The 16,812-nt window shown below is 33.2% G+C and overlaps 3 protein-coding genes across 5 annotated transcripts; 1 reads left to right on the top strand and 2 right to left on the bottom strand.

Moving 5' to 3' along the window:
- The first annotated feature begins 180 nt into the window (after positions 1-180).
- Positions 181-2,473, top strand: l(3)73Ah (lethal (3) 73Ah). The gene is made up of 4 exons (XM_069060244.1): positions 181-521; positions 604-756; positions 806-1,095; positions 1,183-2,473. The coding sequence occupies exons 1-4, from the start codon at positions 410-412 to the stop codon at positions 1,306-1,308; spliced, it is 681 nt and encodes a 226-aa protein (XP_068916345.1). The 5' UTR covers positions 181-409; the 3' UTR covers positions 1,309-2,473.
- Positions 2,474-2,508: 35 nt separating this feature from the next.
- Positions 2,509-3,933, bottom strand: Dhpr (dihydropteridine reductase). The gene is made up of 5 exons (XM_069060243.1): positions 3,688-3,933; positions 3,552-3,635; positions 3,400-3,502; positions 2,770-3,103; positions 2,509-2,715 (listed from the first exon to the last, which is right to left on the bottom strand). The coding sequence occupies exons 1-5, from the start codon at positions 3,772-3,774 to the stop codon at positions 2,607-2,609; spliced, it is 717 nt and encodes a 238-aa protein (XP_068916344.1). The 5' UTR covers positions 3,775-3,933; the 3' UTR covers positions 2,509-2,606.
- A 3,165-nt stretch (positions 3,934-7,098) lies between these two features.
- On the bottom strand, positions 7,099-13,398 carry LOC138139846 (uncharacterized). Of its 3 annotated transcripts, none has more exons than XM_069060405.1 (8): positions 13,342-13,398; positions 12,654-12,794; positions 12,052-12,598; positions 11,778-11,999; positions 8,553-8,942; positions 8,087-8,321; positions 7,806-8,036; positions 7,099-7,744 (listed from the first exon to the last, which is right to left on the bottom strand). In XM_069060405.1, exons 1-8 carry the CDS (start codon positions 13,374-13,376, stop codon positions 7,674-7,676), a joined length of 1,872 nt encoding a protein of 623 aa, XP_068916506.1. In that variant the 5' UTR covers positions 13,377-13,398; the 3' UTR covers positions 7,099-7,673. The 3 variants fall into 3 exon arrangements, with proteins under 3 accessions (XP_068916506.1, XP_068916504.1, XP_068916505.1); XM_069060403.1 differs by lacking the exon at positions 13,342-13,398 and adding an exon at positions 12,962-13,335; XM_069060404.1 differs by lacking the exon at positions 13,342-13,398 and adding an exon at positions 12,854-12,971.
- Between the last annotated feature and the right edge of the window lie 3,414 nt (positions 13,399-16,812).

Here is a 16,812-nt window from a genome sequence, read left to right as displayed (position 1 = left end):
TAAGATTATGCGAAATATTTCTGCTTTACACATTCTATTTTACTTCTTGTGTTACAGATTCAACAAGTCCCTAGTTTTTTAAATATTCTTCGGCGTTCCGATGTGACGATTAACAGTACCTACTTACTATTTTTTTTTAATTTCATTAATTTTCTATGTCATTAAAATGCATATAACTCAATTAGATTTCGTAAAATTTAAAATTTAACAGACGTAATATTATTTTTTGCATATAACGACTGTCAATAACTTTGTCAATAAACAAAAACTAATATATAATAGATAATTGTGAACGTGGACCAAATGATTGTACGTGACGCATGCGCAATTTAGTCTATCAACAATTTTTGTTTGTGTGTGTCAATTAGGGTTAGAATAAATTCTGTACAATTATGGTTTTTTATGAATTATGATAATGGAAAGAAGAATAAAACTCAAAACACTCAATAGTCACATAACCTGTAAGATATGTAGAGGATACCTGATTGACGCCACAACTGTAACAGAATGTCTTCATACTTGTAAGTAAAACAGTGGAGTTTAACGCTTTACAAGCAATATTAAGCACTGTCGTGGAATATACAGTAATTATAATAATTTTAGTTTGCAAGAGTTGTCTCGTAAAGCATTTAGAAGAAAACAACACCTGTCCAACATGCAATATTGTAATTCACCAATCACATCCCTTACAATACATAAGTTTCGATAGAACTATGCAAGATATTGTATATAAACTAGTTCCAGAACTTCAAAAAAGTAAGTTGGAGTTTTGCGCAGTCAAATGTGACAACCAAAAATATTTTAGATGAGGTAACTCGTGAAAGAGAATTTTACCACCAAAGAGGCTTACCCTGTCCCAAGGACATTCCTCCGAATCCTGGCGAGTTGGAAGAAGAGAAGCCATCAGCGGACGTGCACGCTGAATCTGACTACCACCGGCAAGATGAACAAGTTAATGTTTGTTTAGAATGCATTAGTTCAAATTTAAAAACTTTAAAAAGACGATTCATTCGATGTTCGGCACAAGCTACAATACTGCATCTTAAAAAATTTGTTGCAAAAAAAGTTCTTAACGGCATGGAAAAATATAGAGATGTGAGTACATAATTACCTTGTATTGTAGATTTTTAATTTTGTGATCATGAACTACTGTCCTTGAATTTTATTTTTTATTTTTTGCAGATTGATATTCTTTGCAATGATGAATTGCTAGGGAAAGATCATACTTTAAAATTTGTTTACGTAACAAGATGGAGATTTCAGAATCCACCATTGACCCTACAATATAGACCTAGAATTGACATTTAATTCCCAGTTTTTGAAATTATGTCCCTAATATTTGTTGCAATATTAAATGAGTAGGTTGTGATTTTTATGTTTGAAATAACAACAACGCCAAGAATATTTCATAGTTCTTTATTGCAGAATTTTATAAAATAGTACAAATTTTTATAAACATATGTGTTAATATGACGTAGATAATTATTTCTACTACTAGCATTTTTCAGCATTTATTTAGATTAAATGACATTCATTTTTTGAGTCTTTTAAAAATATTTTTATATAACATTTAAATATAGCCAAATTAGTAAGTTTCATTGTAAAAAGGTAGAAATTTTACGTCTGGATTTTGGAGCGTTAATTCTAATAATTTCCAAACTTTGTATTTTATTACTGTGATTTAAAACCGTCGTAAAATCTTATTTGTCAAATAAGATTTTATGCTAATAGATTAGGTACTTAAAAGAGTATCAGGCGCTTTTAGATATTGTAAAATAACATTTCAGGAACGCTCTACACTTTTAAATTAATAATTCTAGGAAAAATAACTTGTGAAAAATTGTAAAATATGTAAATGCTTAACTTTTCAACATTTTTACATCGACATGTAGTAATAATTTTCACTTACGATGTTTTAACTTGTACTTCCTATTCTGTTTGTAAACCTAATTGTTACAGGGCTATTTTACTTTAATCCATATTGTAAATATTAAGAAGATCTTGGATCTTGATTTTATCCCACAATGTTATTTTGCACCATTAAGCTTTAATTAATTTTTATTTATAAAGCAGTAAATATAACATCAGAACACTTATTTTAATTGCACTAATTTTGTGTTGAATTGTTTTAAGTGTATAGTGCTGTATTTTGTGCAAAATGTGTAGTATTGTAACTGTTTTTGTAAGTTTCAAGTATTATCAAAAAGAAAAACTGACCAGCCGTTGTATTTACAAAATCAAAAAAAATCCCTAAATTTTTATACATTTTTAATATTAGATAAGTGCAAATTTTTCTTGCATAGCGATATGGAGGTCATTGACGGGTCAACATTGCGATTTTTATTTTTTATATTGACCCCTTAATGATTAACAGAATTAGACTGTAAACGTAGTCCAGTTCTAACATATTAGTTTTTCCATACTTAATTTCATATAAAATTTGTATGTAAAAAATTAAATATTTTTAAACAAATCATCGATTTATTGATTATGCCCAATAAAAACGCATTTTACTTGACATGCTTTATTCAGATCTGTAATATTAACGAGTTCACAATTAACATAAATGCTTTAGCTTTGGTCCATAATTCCATCTCCAGATTTCCTCAATATTTATGCACGGGAATAACGTCAGTGTTCGAGTTCTTAGTGACCAACTGTAACAAACTTCCATTATCTGGTCGGTTTTTCCCAGAAATCCATTCAAAGAAAAGCCTGCAGACAAGTGCGTCATCAACCTTGCCGGCAAAATACCACGTTATTCCTCACTCTGCTATAAATTCGAGGGGAGTCCAGGTCGTAAAATCTGCATTAGGCATCCATTTTCGATTCATGGGGGTGTCCAAGGTGATCGGCAAGATCGCCACCACCAGGGACTGGCTTGGAAGACCGCTGTTAGGCCCCGCCAACGATTTGGTCAAGTGATGGACGGCGCTTTTCGCCATTCCGTATCCTATCATTCCAGGAGTGCCTTCCAAAGCGGCTTTGGCTCCCGTCAATGTGACCACACCTCCATCTTTGAGGTGCTGGGCCGCAACGGAAGCAGAAATCAAAGAACTCCAAACGCTTTGACGAAACATCATGTCGGAATTTTTAATCAAATCTGTTCAGAAATGAATTTTTTTTTATTTTGCTACTTTCAACAACACGTTTTCACATCTACTTTACCATGCTACCACTTGCAGATTGTAGGTAGTATACACACTTTCAAATAGATCCATTATATTGTATTTTAGTAATTAGTTTTCCAAGACCGACCTCGCCGCAAATCGCCGAGGTTAATTTTTTACACATTTAGCGACAATTTACCAATTACGATGTTGCAATAATCAGTTATTAGCACTTATAATATGGACATTGGCGTGTTCCTCCAGTAAAGAAAACAAGTGAAACTATTACCTTTGGCAGCATTGCCCCCTGCCCACCCTCCAGCGACGCAAATCACCGCATCCAATTTAGAGCCGTTTAGGGCTGACTTGATCGATTCGAGGACTTTGGATTCCTGTGTAAAAATTGGGTGTGTATTTATTCAAGGGGGTGTGAAAACAAACCTGTTGCGCCAGATCCGAATCCTTTTCCAAAACGATGTTTAAATCGGCGTCGGAATTTTCGGTGAGGTCAATCGAGCCGACCCACTTAAAGTTATCGTTGAGACATTATCAGTTTTATTTACGAGTACGTACTTACGAAGTTGTTCGCCTTAAGGGTTGAAATGCATTTGGAACCCAGGGCTCCACGACCGCCGTACACTACAACACGTCCGGCTTGTGTCATTTTTTGACTTTTTACGTACGTACGTGGTGGTTTCACGTAAATCTGAAAGAAATCGGTTCGTACTTTCCACAATCCAACGTTTCACAACCGCAATCACACCACAAACTGCAAGAGATCGATCTACATTTGATCTTGCCTTTCCTTTCAATTTTCAAGGCTACCATTATTATTTGTCTACTTTTCGACGACCAGTGGCCACCAACATTTTAAAATCGATGCCAGATTTCTCGAGAATGAACAAGTTTGATTCGGAAAAAGTCGACAAATATCCATTGTGAAGTTTATCCACGTGAAAAAAAGTTGTCCAGTGTTGTGCACAAAATTTCAGCATACTGAGAAACCGATCGAAAACTTGTCCTGCGTAAAAATGTTGACATCGAAAGATGTCTACGCACCAATTTGAAACTGCGATTGAAGATCCAAATCACAAACTGCTCAATACAAATCGCACCTTTATGTTAAAAATACCTACCACATTCTCTCATAGAGATTTTTTTTCTGAATATTCGTACATTAAAAGAAAGAACAATAAATTTATTTTAATTGAAAAAAAAATTGAAAATAACAAATCAAGTACCCAAATTTATAAACAATAAAAAATCTATTCTAGTTGCTTAAAATTACCTCCAAGCTGTTTCAGACACTGTCAACACCTTCTAAGTGCGTCTATCAATATTTTAAAACGACCTTTTGATTCCTTGAGTAGTTTATTGTCTGCTTAACGACGGTTCTCGTAAAAGTGGTGACTTTGGTTGTAAATTTAACAACAACAACCGAAGAATAAGATTTTATCATCAAGTAATAACCTTTGTCATAAATACAATTACCACTACCTGTTACATCCCTGCCTGAAGCTAACATTGAGAACCCCAAACTGACGAACCTCCCTCATTAGCATTTATGAGTAGGATTATTGCTGCAGCATAAAATTCTATTTTTCAAGTGACAAACATAAATTTACAAACAAAGCCGAATTCCACTAGAGTTTCTGTAGGACTATAACTGATCCTCAATAATCCGCAGGTACAAGTCTTGAACGTTCGAGTTTTTGTTACAGGGTAGGTAAATAATCCCCTAGTAATGAGTAGGGTAATGAGACCATTGTAAACATCGAAACGCGCATCCATGCATTCAGGAAATAAAGTGCGTCTATCGATATTTTAAAACGACTTTTTGCTTCCTTTAGTGGTTTATTGCCCGCTAACAAAGATTGTCTTAAAAGTGGTGAGTAACCGATCCTCAATAATCCATCGAGAGTTTTTGTTACAGGGTAGGTAAATAATTCCCCTGGTAATGAGACCATCATAAACGATCCAAAATGTTAACTACTGTTTAAAAGTCGTTTCAAAATATCGATAGACGTACTTTAAACGATTTGAGAGTACTTCCTTGCAGAATTGTGCTATCCTTCTTCTTAACTCTTGTTAGGTGAGAAGAGTTACGTGGGGTCTCGAATGTAACCTCATAGAAAGTAATCCAGTGGATTCAAATCTGGGGATCTAGCGGGCCATCGAATAGGTCCGTAACTATCCATCCATCGATCACCAATACATATATGTATTAAAATGCAATATTCATGTGGTGTAGGGCCGTCCTGATGAAACACGACTCTGTTCAACACTGCTAATGGCATTTCATTAAGAAAGTTGCTTATTTTGATAATAGAGCATAATATTTTTCAATAAAAAAGGGATCCACTAGTTCAACCTAGTGTACCTAAAAGTTTGCTAAGAGTAGGGCAAACGCGTATATTTGACAACTATTTTTGATCCAAATTTATGTCAATTTAATGTCATTAGGTCATTAGCGTCAGAAGAGTTTCTTTTAACGAATCAGAATAAATAAAAAATTGTAAAATACTGGAAAACCAAACAAAACAATATTTTATTGAACAATAAATAATAAATTCTATTCATATGCTTTGTCCAAACAGAACGCTTATATGGGTTTTTCGGGATAGATTTGAAAATTATACCATCTTCGGTTGTATTTCTACATCCTTCTACACTGCAGCCTGTGATTGTTGTTATTTGACGAACGGCAACGAATGTCACAATGACGGATATTTTAATAAAATAAACAAATAGGCTGTACAAAATAATGTAGTTTTGAACGTTATTGTTAGAAACAGGTACTGTAGCAGGTAGTTCTGCCTACTTTCTCTTGTGAGAGGGGTGAAATCACCCACCCTTATTTAAGTCGGAATATAGTGGTAAAAACCAGAGTCTACCACTACCCTTGGTACTTATCACTTGTACATCAACATTTTGTCTTCAATTTATACAATAAAGTTTTAAGTATTTATACAAAGACGACCATATCATTTGTACGGCTAATATCACCACCCAACAGTGATTAATCGTACATAGGCTGTGGTGAAAGTGATCCATCAATCAAATTGGATCACGCTGTTTGCCCTACTCTTAGCGTTATATAGGTACACTAGTTCAACCTATCTCCAAAAATGCCACACCATGCGTTAAGATTAAATAATCGTCTTTGGAAATTTTCTTCCACATGATTAAAAAAAAAATTTTTAATTTTTTTTTAATCATGTTAAGATTAAATAATCGTCTTTGGAAATTTTCTTCCACAACATGATTATAATTATTATTATCAAACTGTAAACTGTTTTGACAAATGGCGTGATTGACAAATATCCAGAGCTTTAGTCATTTCGAGTATTTAGAATACATTTTTCTCTTCTTTACTTTGGTCATTTCCATTTGATTTCTAAATGTTTTACATTACTTCTTTAATTTCTTGACTTTTGTTTAATCTATGGGCATAGTTCTTGCATTTTTATATCCAGAAAAAAATCTGTAATAAAAACAAATATACAATGCCATTTGAAAAAAACAAGTTGATGTTCATGTCAAAAACTGGACGCAAGAAAAACATCTGATTTAGTTGGTACTGAAGTGCTTTGAAAATTATTTCATTTGATGGGTCACTTATTTAAATCGGATAAAAAGTAAGCAAGATACAGCGTCAAAGGTTTTTCGTCAGTCACCCGGTATACAAGTATATTTTCTTATATGTATTTTTATGCTTTAATTAGGTCTAGTTGTATTTTATATAAAAAATACTTTCGATTTCATGTTTACACTATATGATTTAAAGTTTTTGATATTTAACACTTAACAGATTTTTTCCCAAATACAAATTACACCGAGCGAACAGTACGTAATGACCCAAAACACTTAAATACATTATGGAAATATTTCACTATGACTGAATTGTGCGCAAATTTGTGCTCTAAAACAATGTACAAATTTTACGCATTTTTTGGTGGCAAGAAGAAATGAAGTAAATAAAACTCTGTAAAAGTAAATAAAATATATTCAGTTATGAAAGAATACATAATAAAAATTATGATCCTGAGATGACGGCAAATGTATATATATATATTCTCATCGATAAAATATGCGAACTTGTATGTCGAATTTACAGATATCACAAAAAATAAAATATAAGGTCACTTCCTAAAACTTCATAATGTCGCGTATAATGGATAGGAAGTCAAGTAAATTAACAATTCAATAAAATTTAACATGAATCCCAAATAAATTAGGAATCATAAAAAATAAAAATTTCCGTCGTAAAATATACATGCTATGTATGTACATAAAATTAAAATCTACGTATGGTAACCATGAAAATATGTAAGCGATGAATAGACCGACCTGTCCCTATTCATAATTGCATAAATTTCTTAAATCGATTTAATAACTTCGAATTTCTAATTCGAATTATTTTTGTACCCGCCTAACTCACAAAACGGAAAACGTACAAACAAAAATAAATATGTATAACTAGAAATGACTTAAACTTCTTCCACAACTCAAAACATACACTAGGTACATTGATAAGGCACGAATCACAATAACATTGAACATTTAATTGATCGAAGACCGAAGACTGCCCTCCCAGGCATCTTTCTCGTTTTGTCTAAGCAACCTCTTCATTTCTAAAAAAAAAAAAACAAATCTGCCATCAGTAACACGTTTCCCAACGAAAGTCTAATTTACCTCTTGCAGTTTTCAAATCTTGCTTTTCTTTGGCGATCTGTTCTTTCGTTAACTTACTTTTAGTACCTAAATGAGTCGTAATTAATCTTCTTGCAGTCTGTAAGTTGGTTGGTGGACGTTTCATGGCAGGTTTTAAATCGGATTTGTTGGCAACATCCACGGATATTGCGCTGGCAGATGTCATTGGACGAACTTTAATCATCGGGTTGCGCATGTTTATCGCTTTTTCCGCTGCAAAAAGACAATTATTCGCGGTTTTTCTAAACGATAACAACTACTACCTTGACTCAAAGAACCTAAGACTAACAAAGCGTGGGTGTCATCAACCCACTTTATGTACATCGCGTCGCTGTTGATGTCGCTAAAAGCTTGGACTAAATCGTGAGTTTCTAGAGTAGCTGGAAAATTGTAAAGCTCGACGATATGCTCCAAATTTTCTGGGGGCTTGTTACTATAAGGGGTGTAGTCTTCGTTCGCTGTCATTATTGTGACGTCGTCACCGACTTTATCGACAATCTAAAAAAAATAAAACGAAGACTCAATTATTTCAACTAAAATCACGCGGAAATTGTAACACAGCTTTCTACGGGGTCATTATAAATGATTGTACCATCGTAGGTGGCTGTGCGCTATGCTTTAGGGACGCCGCTACGCCTACTAGTTGTTACAAACATTTATAATGACCCCGTATTTAAAACTACATTTTAAATTCTAACGGTACTGTTTATAAAACCACTAATTATTTACTTCTGTTAATAATTGTTCTTGAATGGCTCCATTATCGTCAAACAGGTCTTCCCAGTTATTGACACTGTCGCTGTTACCGATCTGCAACGGGTCCTTAGAATCGTCTACATATTTCATAATAGGTCTATTTTTCCTGTTGATGTACTCCTTCGTCATCCTCATGATTTCCTTCTCTTGTTCGTGCTTGTCATCTGGAATTTTCTTCCTACTTTGATTTATCTGATTTCTAACCTTCTCTTTGTCGTTCTTCGAAATTACAGTTGTTCCATTTTTATCTAAATTTTTGTGTGTCGGCTTATTTGGCTGCGTTTCATTCTCATTATTTATTGCACATACATTAAGTTTATCAACTTGTCTACTAATTTCTATCTGTTTTTTCACATTCGCACACTAAAATAAAAAATTCAAATTAGAACGTGAGAAAACTAGATACTACAGGTACTACTAGGTACAGCAGGCAAAAAACTATCACTTTAAAAATTAAATTTTGTTCGATGCAGTTCAAATTTAGTATAAGTTATGATAGAGAAATAAAATCCGTGATTAAAATGTTGTGATGTCAAGATATTTGGTTAAATTAATTTGAGCCGTTCTACTTTATGAAAATTTATGGCAGACGAAGATTTATGAGGGGTTGCAGTTTGTCTGACGCCGTAACACAGGCAGGTACCCCTGGATCCCTCTTGAATGGTCTTCGCACCATAAAGTGCGGACAAGAGTAATAACCACAAACTTAACTTTGTCTTCCATAAATTTTCATAAAGTAGAAGGACCCAAATTATATTAACCAAATATCTTTATATCGAAACATTTAATTAAATTCTAATCACGGATTTTATTTCTCTATCATTTTTTCGAAAGTGATAGGACACCTGTATGTCAAAAAACTTTCATTTATAAGATTATCACGTTTGTGACGTCACACGAGGCTTAATTTAGTAATAATTTGTTACAGAATTTATTGTTTTAAAGATAAATTAAATTTTGGTTTGACATACAAAAATAGAACATCACATGCAGTTTTAATTTTTCAAATCTAGGGGCAAATTAAAAATATGAACGATCAATTGTGAAATTTTTCGCTCTGGCAATGAAATAACCCATTTGAAACAACGCCGACAATTTACGCGAATTAAGCGCTGTCTAAATTTTACGCTTCCGCATTGTAAGCTTGAGAATTTCACTTTTCAAGTTAAGCAAGTTATGACTACAATCTTTACCTAAAATAAAACGGTCGTGTCATTTCAGTTTTGTACAAAGAAGGTATTTCTGTATTTCAACAAATTCCTTAAACGTTCATTTCACAATACTATATCGCCTAAATTTTGATCCTTCAGTACATACTTATATTTAGAAATTGTTGCTTTCATATAAAACCGATTATACAAAATTTAATTCACGCTTCAATACACACAAATTAAGCGATCCAATAACAGCTTGAAATTAATAATAATATGTTGATTAAAGATGCACTAAAGCTTAAAAATAAAATAGCTAGAAACTGGAATGCTACAGATTTGTTACATTTTCTTATAAATCGATTTAGTTTTATTATTAAACTGATACTTTCTACTAAAAGTGCGTTGCACTACTTTTTAATAGCCACTCTGAAAACCATCACTATACTCAAATGGATCCATTAATACAATAGATGCAACACGATCAACAAAAAAGGGCGGCTATGGTGAACGAAATTCTTGAAAACGTGCATTGTAACTGTCATTTGTCAATTATAACATTTACGTGAATCGAATTAAAAAATTGGTTTTCACTGGACAACACAAAACATTCATGATATAATCCTATTTTCGAAGTGGAAATGAAGAAAATGGTGACTGGATTTACTACTGTTAACGTTGTTTGTTGAAGTTTCTGCCAAATCTCTCATCATCGCTGTTGTTATGTATGAACGAAGCTGCACCACATTGTTTCAGAATTTCTTTCACTGCCGTTGATCATCTCTTTGTTCGTTGATCATATCATATTCAAGTTAAGAAAATTTAACGATACTTATTTACATTACGCATTTAAAAACTGCACGGAACGCTACGGATAAACATGTTAAATTTGCCCTTTCAAGAATGAGCCACGAAAAAAAAAACACCACGACATATATTACGAAGAGAACAACATTTCGTAATCCAATTTCTTATGATCAGATTGAAACAAAAATTAATTAAACACTATTTTAAAAAAATTCTGAAAGTTTAAAATGACATTTACGAACGTTACTAGAAAAATTGTTTTGTCCATTACAATTACTGTCAACTTTCAGTTTTTTCTTCAGAATCCATGATATCGTAGAAAGTACCAATTATTAATCGCCCGATCAAAAAAATATTATATAGAATAGTTGCATCAACTTTCGTTGATGCAAATTATTTTAGAAATATAATGCACCAACGTAGCCTTCAACCGAAAATGTTTTGAAGTCATTTTACGTATGACGTCATTTACAAAAAACAATTACATATATAAAACTTAAAAATAATAACATTTGGAAGAACTTACGCAACGTACCTACTGTATCAATTGTGTAACGTTATTGTCAGATAGCAGCAGCATGATATAAACGTTGACTAATAATTAGCGAACTGTTATGTGGACTACTGTAGCTTAAACTACGAGTGAAAGTTATAAATTACGTATACCAAGGTATGGTACTACGTCACATTAATATAGCGACCAACAGTACCAGACTCGGCAAATAATGAACAAAATTTAAACGAAACCATGAGAGTTTCCGTTATTATAACCAAATTAAATGAAAACAAACCTTTAATTACTATGTTTATCCTCAAGACTTTCAAATTTTTAATTTCCTCGTCAGCGATACAGAGTCGCACGCTATTATTAACTCGATACTTCTTGGCTAGAATGTTAAAAATATGGTATTAACTCGCCGCGTACTTTTTAGACGCGGAAGCACTTTCAACTATTAAAAATGTGCGCCATAATTATAACAGAATCGAATTGAAACGATTTATAAAATAATCTAAATCGTACGCGAACGTAAACCAATTACGGTGTATTGGGATATTTTGCATCGTGAAAATGAATTATTCACTTGCATAATTAAATCGTAATTTGCCCAACCTGTAGTGGCGAAAAAGTAAACGGATTTTAATTAATTTCGTATAATGGCTCCTACATCCATGCTTTCTCTACAACTTGCAGTAATGCAAAATTGAAATAGAACCAGTGAAAATAAAATAAAAAACTTACACAAACAGATGCATCATGTTTCTCTTGGCACTCGTAAAGGTAGTCACTCTCTTCTACTGTAACTATAAAGAAATGTCCTAACACAGCTAGATCTATTAGTTTCAAATCTCCTGATTCATCACAAATTTTATCACACTCTATTCTGTACAAACTATTTTCAAATTCATGCAATTCAGCAACAGATTCGTTGAAGTCGTTTACTTCACAACTAACTAAGACTGCCTGAAAAAGTTTCGCATTTACAAAATGAAACTTAATCTCGTTTGCAACTTACACAAGGTCTTTCAGTTTCAGTTTGAAAGTCATCCAGATCAAACAACGGATACGATTTAAAGTGTCTACGCGCATTTTGACTGTATCGGAGATTGTTTATTTCCCAACAGACATTGCTCAACCATTGAAAATTGTCATAAATTTTAATAAAACGGTCGTACATCAGTGAGGTGTCAAACTGTTTGAAATATAGGAATTTTTTAAATTCACAATTCCCATGTTGGTAGCAATTTTGTGGTAATCTTTGAAAATTGCACGGCAACGAATTAATAAAATACGCCAAATTCGCAATGTCACTTAAATTTAAAACACTTTCTGATGCACTCGAGCACTTTTCATTAGTCTCTTCCGATGGGATTGATTTATTTTTAATTTTTTCACAAACTTGTGGATGTTTGACTAATTCCGACGTCACTCTTTTATCACACTGTTTCGAAGCTAATCGGGACACTCTTTGAGCAGGGGGCACGTACAGTTGTCTTTCGGGTCGTTTTCGTTTGGACAACGACGATTCAGGCATGGTGTCTTCCTTAACTTGACTCTTCTTTCTGAAAGGCAAGTTTTATTAAGTGAAAACGTTCGCGTCTTGTCCGGTGCACTTACAAGTGATCTTTATGGCATACTGCAAGCGACTTGAACTTGCCTGAAGCTGACGTTATGTTGAACACTGCCAGATCAAATATCCTCGCTTGGTAGCGAAGAGCTTTAAGATAGATGGGCCCCAACGTTGGGAAGACGAGGACACTGAAAGTAAATGAAAGTAAAATCAAAAGTTTTACATAACTGGTGAGATCACAACTGACTTTCTCTTTCTCTGCATTACATTCCTTTTCCGCATGCTATAGAACAATGAATACAACGACTCCGACCAAATTCGTAAATTAAAAAAGATTTCTTCGAGACGGACTTACCAGATTTTCTTCTTGTTCTCCAACACTGTTCGGAAATCTTCACTTACACAACAGACAAAATCACGATCACAAAAGATTTTATTGAACTTTATAGATAAATAATTTAGCACCTCATCCACATCGGGTCGACTCATAATCGCCAAAAAACATATTTGTACTTGAACTATTTGTACCTGATTTCAGGAAACTGCGTAAAGCGTAATAACAAACGTGCAATGTCATGTGAATTGTTGAAATGAAACTGAAAGTTAACGGACATGCGTGACATGCGCCTTAAGACCTTCCAGGACCGTATTCTTCAGATCTAAGCCCACTATCGGCCCATTCCCAATATTTATTTCTTCTTTCCTTCTTATCGACATCGACAATAACATTATTACCTTTCTGAACCTAAAATCGAACAGACTTCGAACATTCGCTTTTAACTTTTACACTATTTATCCATCCGATAATGTTATTGGTAACACTACAACTGATAAGAGATGAAATCGTTTTAATATCAATTTTTGCTTCATTATATCTTATCAAATAAAAAATCTTAAAGACGATCGAATTCAAGGTGCTATTTGTATTAAAATCAATTCTCTATGAGCGGCAAAAGTATGGAATAAATTCATAAAAAATTAAACAAAATGTTTTTCAAAAAAATTCTTTGGACGGGTTAATTTTAGTTTATAAAAATACATGTTTTAGTACCAAATACAATTCCAAGCAGTCATTTGTTTTCGAGTGATCACGTCATCGATATTTTTTTTAAATGGAAACCCCCTATTTTTTTCAAACGAAAAAACTACATAGTTAAAAACTGTGTTATTAAGTATGTACTATGGCGGACAATAAATTTAGGCCGGCAAATTTCTGACATTTCAAAAAAGTCAATGCAAGCGACCATTCATTGTCATTATGACTGATGTGTCAGTTTGTCAAACTGAAGGTTTTCAAGCTGTTTGGCGTTTCCTTCGCCTTTTTCGTAATTTACAGATCATGACGCACTAGCATAACTGATTTGTAGTGGCACTTCTCTCTGATGCACGCTTCTTTTCCCAATTTTAATTTTGATTATCGCTGTCACGATGACAAGAATGACAAAAATCGAAAATGCGGTTAGTTGAACATAATGCCAGCTTCACATTTTGATGTCAACTCAATGACAGGCCGGCCTAAATTTATTGTCCGCCATAGTACTTAAAATTACGGAATCAAATGTTCGAATTGCCATCCCCCAGCTTGTTGACAATAAGCAAATTTATGAAGAAATCGCTCCTGTTTTAGTTTTATTTAGTTTTATCCCCGCACCCAATCAAAATTAAAATTTCTATAGGTACGTTGTCTCTGTTAAATGACTCATTTTCGAAAACGTTTTGTAAAACAAATAATACATACGAATGAAATTGATAGTAACATTTGACTGTTTGATATACATTCTTGATTTTTTGACTTGTTTTCGTTCGTTATAAAATTTATTTTTTCCAACTATCTTTTTTTTCTCAAAAATTTCCGTAGGTAAGATAACAACATTTTTATACTGTCGTTTAGACATTTAAAAGGGCTATCAGAATCAATTAAAAAAATAGGGCCTTTTCATTTAAAAAAAATATCGATGACGTGATCACTCGAAAACAAATGACTGCTTCGAATTTTATTTGGTATTAAAATAAAGTTGAGTCAAGTTGCAAAAAACCACTTTGCCTTTGCAACAGCATTTTTATGGCATTAGTCACTTGAAATTACTTTAAAACAGTACTTATATGCAAAATATTCAATCCAAACTATGATTTTCTGGTCTCTTTGTGCCTTTATTTTGTTCAAAAATATCGAAAAAATGCTGTTGCAAATGACAAGTGGTTTTTTGCAACTTGAGTCACTATTACGTATTTTTATACACTAAAATTGACGTGTCCAAAGATGTTTTTGAAAAAAAAAATTGTTTAATTTTTAAGGAATTTATTCCACACTTTTGCCGCTCACTGTACAGGTCATAAAATATTGTACCATCGTAGTAGGCGTTGGTGGCTTAGTTGAATGTGCCGCAAGCTTCATAATATGAGTGAGACTAGTATGGCCGCACCGATAGGTAGCGCTACTGGCGATAGTGGAAATCTGTCTACTAATTTGTCTAACGTTGCGAGGCTGCGACACATCCAAAATTTGTGTGGGTTTTCAAAGCCAACTACGATGGTACAATATTTTATAAAATACCCTGTACACTTTGGAATCACAAATTAAGAGATTTCAAGAATAACAGGAAAAAGTTAGATATTTTAAAAATCTCAAGTGGGAAATATGGAAGCATGTACTTAACATTGTTAATTTAAAAAAGAAATTAAAAAACCTTAGGACACAATTTCATCATATTTATTTAACAAATAATGGAAGTTAGTTAAACGCATTCTTGTAAAATTTTTAAAAAGAGCTCCATTCAACTGAGAAGAAAATCTTTCTTGAGATCACTTTCGTTGGGCAGACAATTGTCTATTCCACCACCTTTTTTGCTTTTTTACTTGTTATGTCAAAATGAGATACCTATGCCGCAGCTGTAATTATTGTATCCGACATTTGAAATCTAAATATACTGGGTGCCCCAAAATTCGCGGAATAACTTAGCAGTACATTGTTAATTAGTCATTAAAATATCAGGTAAAAATGTTTTAAAAAATCAATCTTCTCTTTTGCAGTAGATATGGACCCATTTGTTGCACTAATGTGGCAACATTTAAAAACATTTTATGTATCCTAATAGCCTGGAAATATTTCATTTTTGTTGTATCCGTGGAAATAAGAAAGAAAAATCAAAGTCATGTTGTCATGTGTTATTTGAAATAAAATCACTTCTTGGAAATGCTGGAAATAATGAAGTAAATAATTGCAACTCTGATCACAATAATTCAGAATTATTATGCCACTGGCTAGTAAAAAACAAATAGTGAAAATCTTTTTTAATATTTAAAATAAACGAGATCAAAGCTGCACCTTTTGACCCCCCATATCTTCAAATCTATTAGGTATAGAATTTTTTAATTATTTTTCTCATTATTTTCTAACAGGAGTTGGCTTTGCCCCATTGAGTTGTTCCGCGAATTTTGGGGCACGCAGTATATGTATACTGAAACCAATGAGTTGCGTAGGTATAGATGGTCTATCGCGTGCTAGATAGTTGCAGCAACCTGGTTTGTGCAATCCAACATTACCAGAAACTCTAGCATGCTACATGTTGCCAATTGTTGCCTTGGTATAAGGCCGCCTTTAGAGGACCTATTTCTAAACGTATAAATAAATTATTGTTTGTGTCACAAATATTTTTCATACAACACCCTTGCTACATTGAAGACTTAGAACAAAACAAAAATTTCAATTTGTAATCACGTGTTACCCATACTTGATGTTAATATTGATGTTTTATTTATTATTATATAATATGTACAACATAGAGGTAGGTATCGAGTGGAGAATGGATTTTGGTACATAGGCACTTTACGTGTAATAGTCGGTATAGGACGATTGCGCCGGTATTACCTGAGTTGTTTTAAGCAAACCTATATACAATTCATACATTCGGAATTTAAAATTTTCGAAAATTACAAGAATCTTGCCACGTTCACTAAGCATCTTCTCCATCGTAGCGTTTATTCCAGCGATCACTTGAATATTGTTGGACGAAACTACTGATTTTAATAAAACGTCCGAATATTCCCAACTACCCCTACTTTATTTAAAAAACAGGTACAGGTACCTTCCTAATTACCCTTCCCGTTAAGGGATTAAATTTAGTACCGGCGCAATCGTACCTATGAATTACAGGTAGTTTGGGAGATCCCAGATTATACCAGGTCATATCGGCGCAATCGTCCCAA

The sequence above is a fragment of the Tenebrio molitor genome, chromosome X, assembly GCF_963966145.1.
Source record: "Tenebrio molitor chromosome X, icTenMoli1.1, whole genome shotgun sequence".
Taxonomy (NCBI): domain Eukaryota; kingdom Metazoa; phylum Arthropoda; class Insecta; order Coleoptera; family Tenebrionidae; genus Tenebrio; species Tenebrio molitor.
Note: the sequence above shows the minus strand (reverse complement) of the source record. Positions and strands in the feature narration are given on the sequence as shown.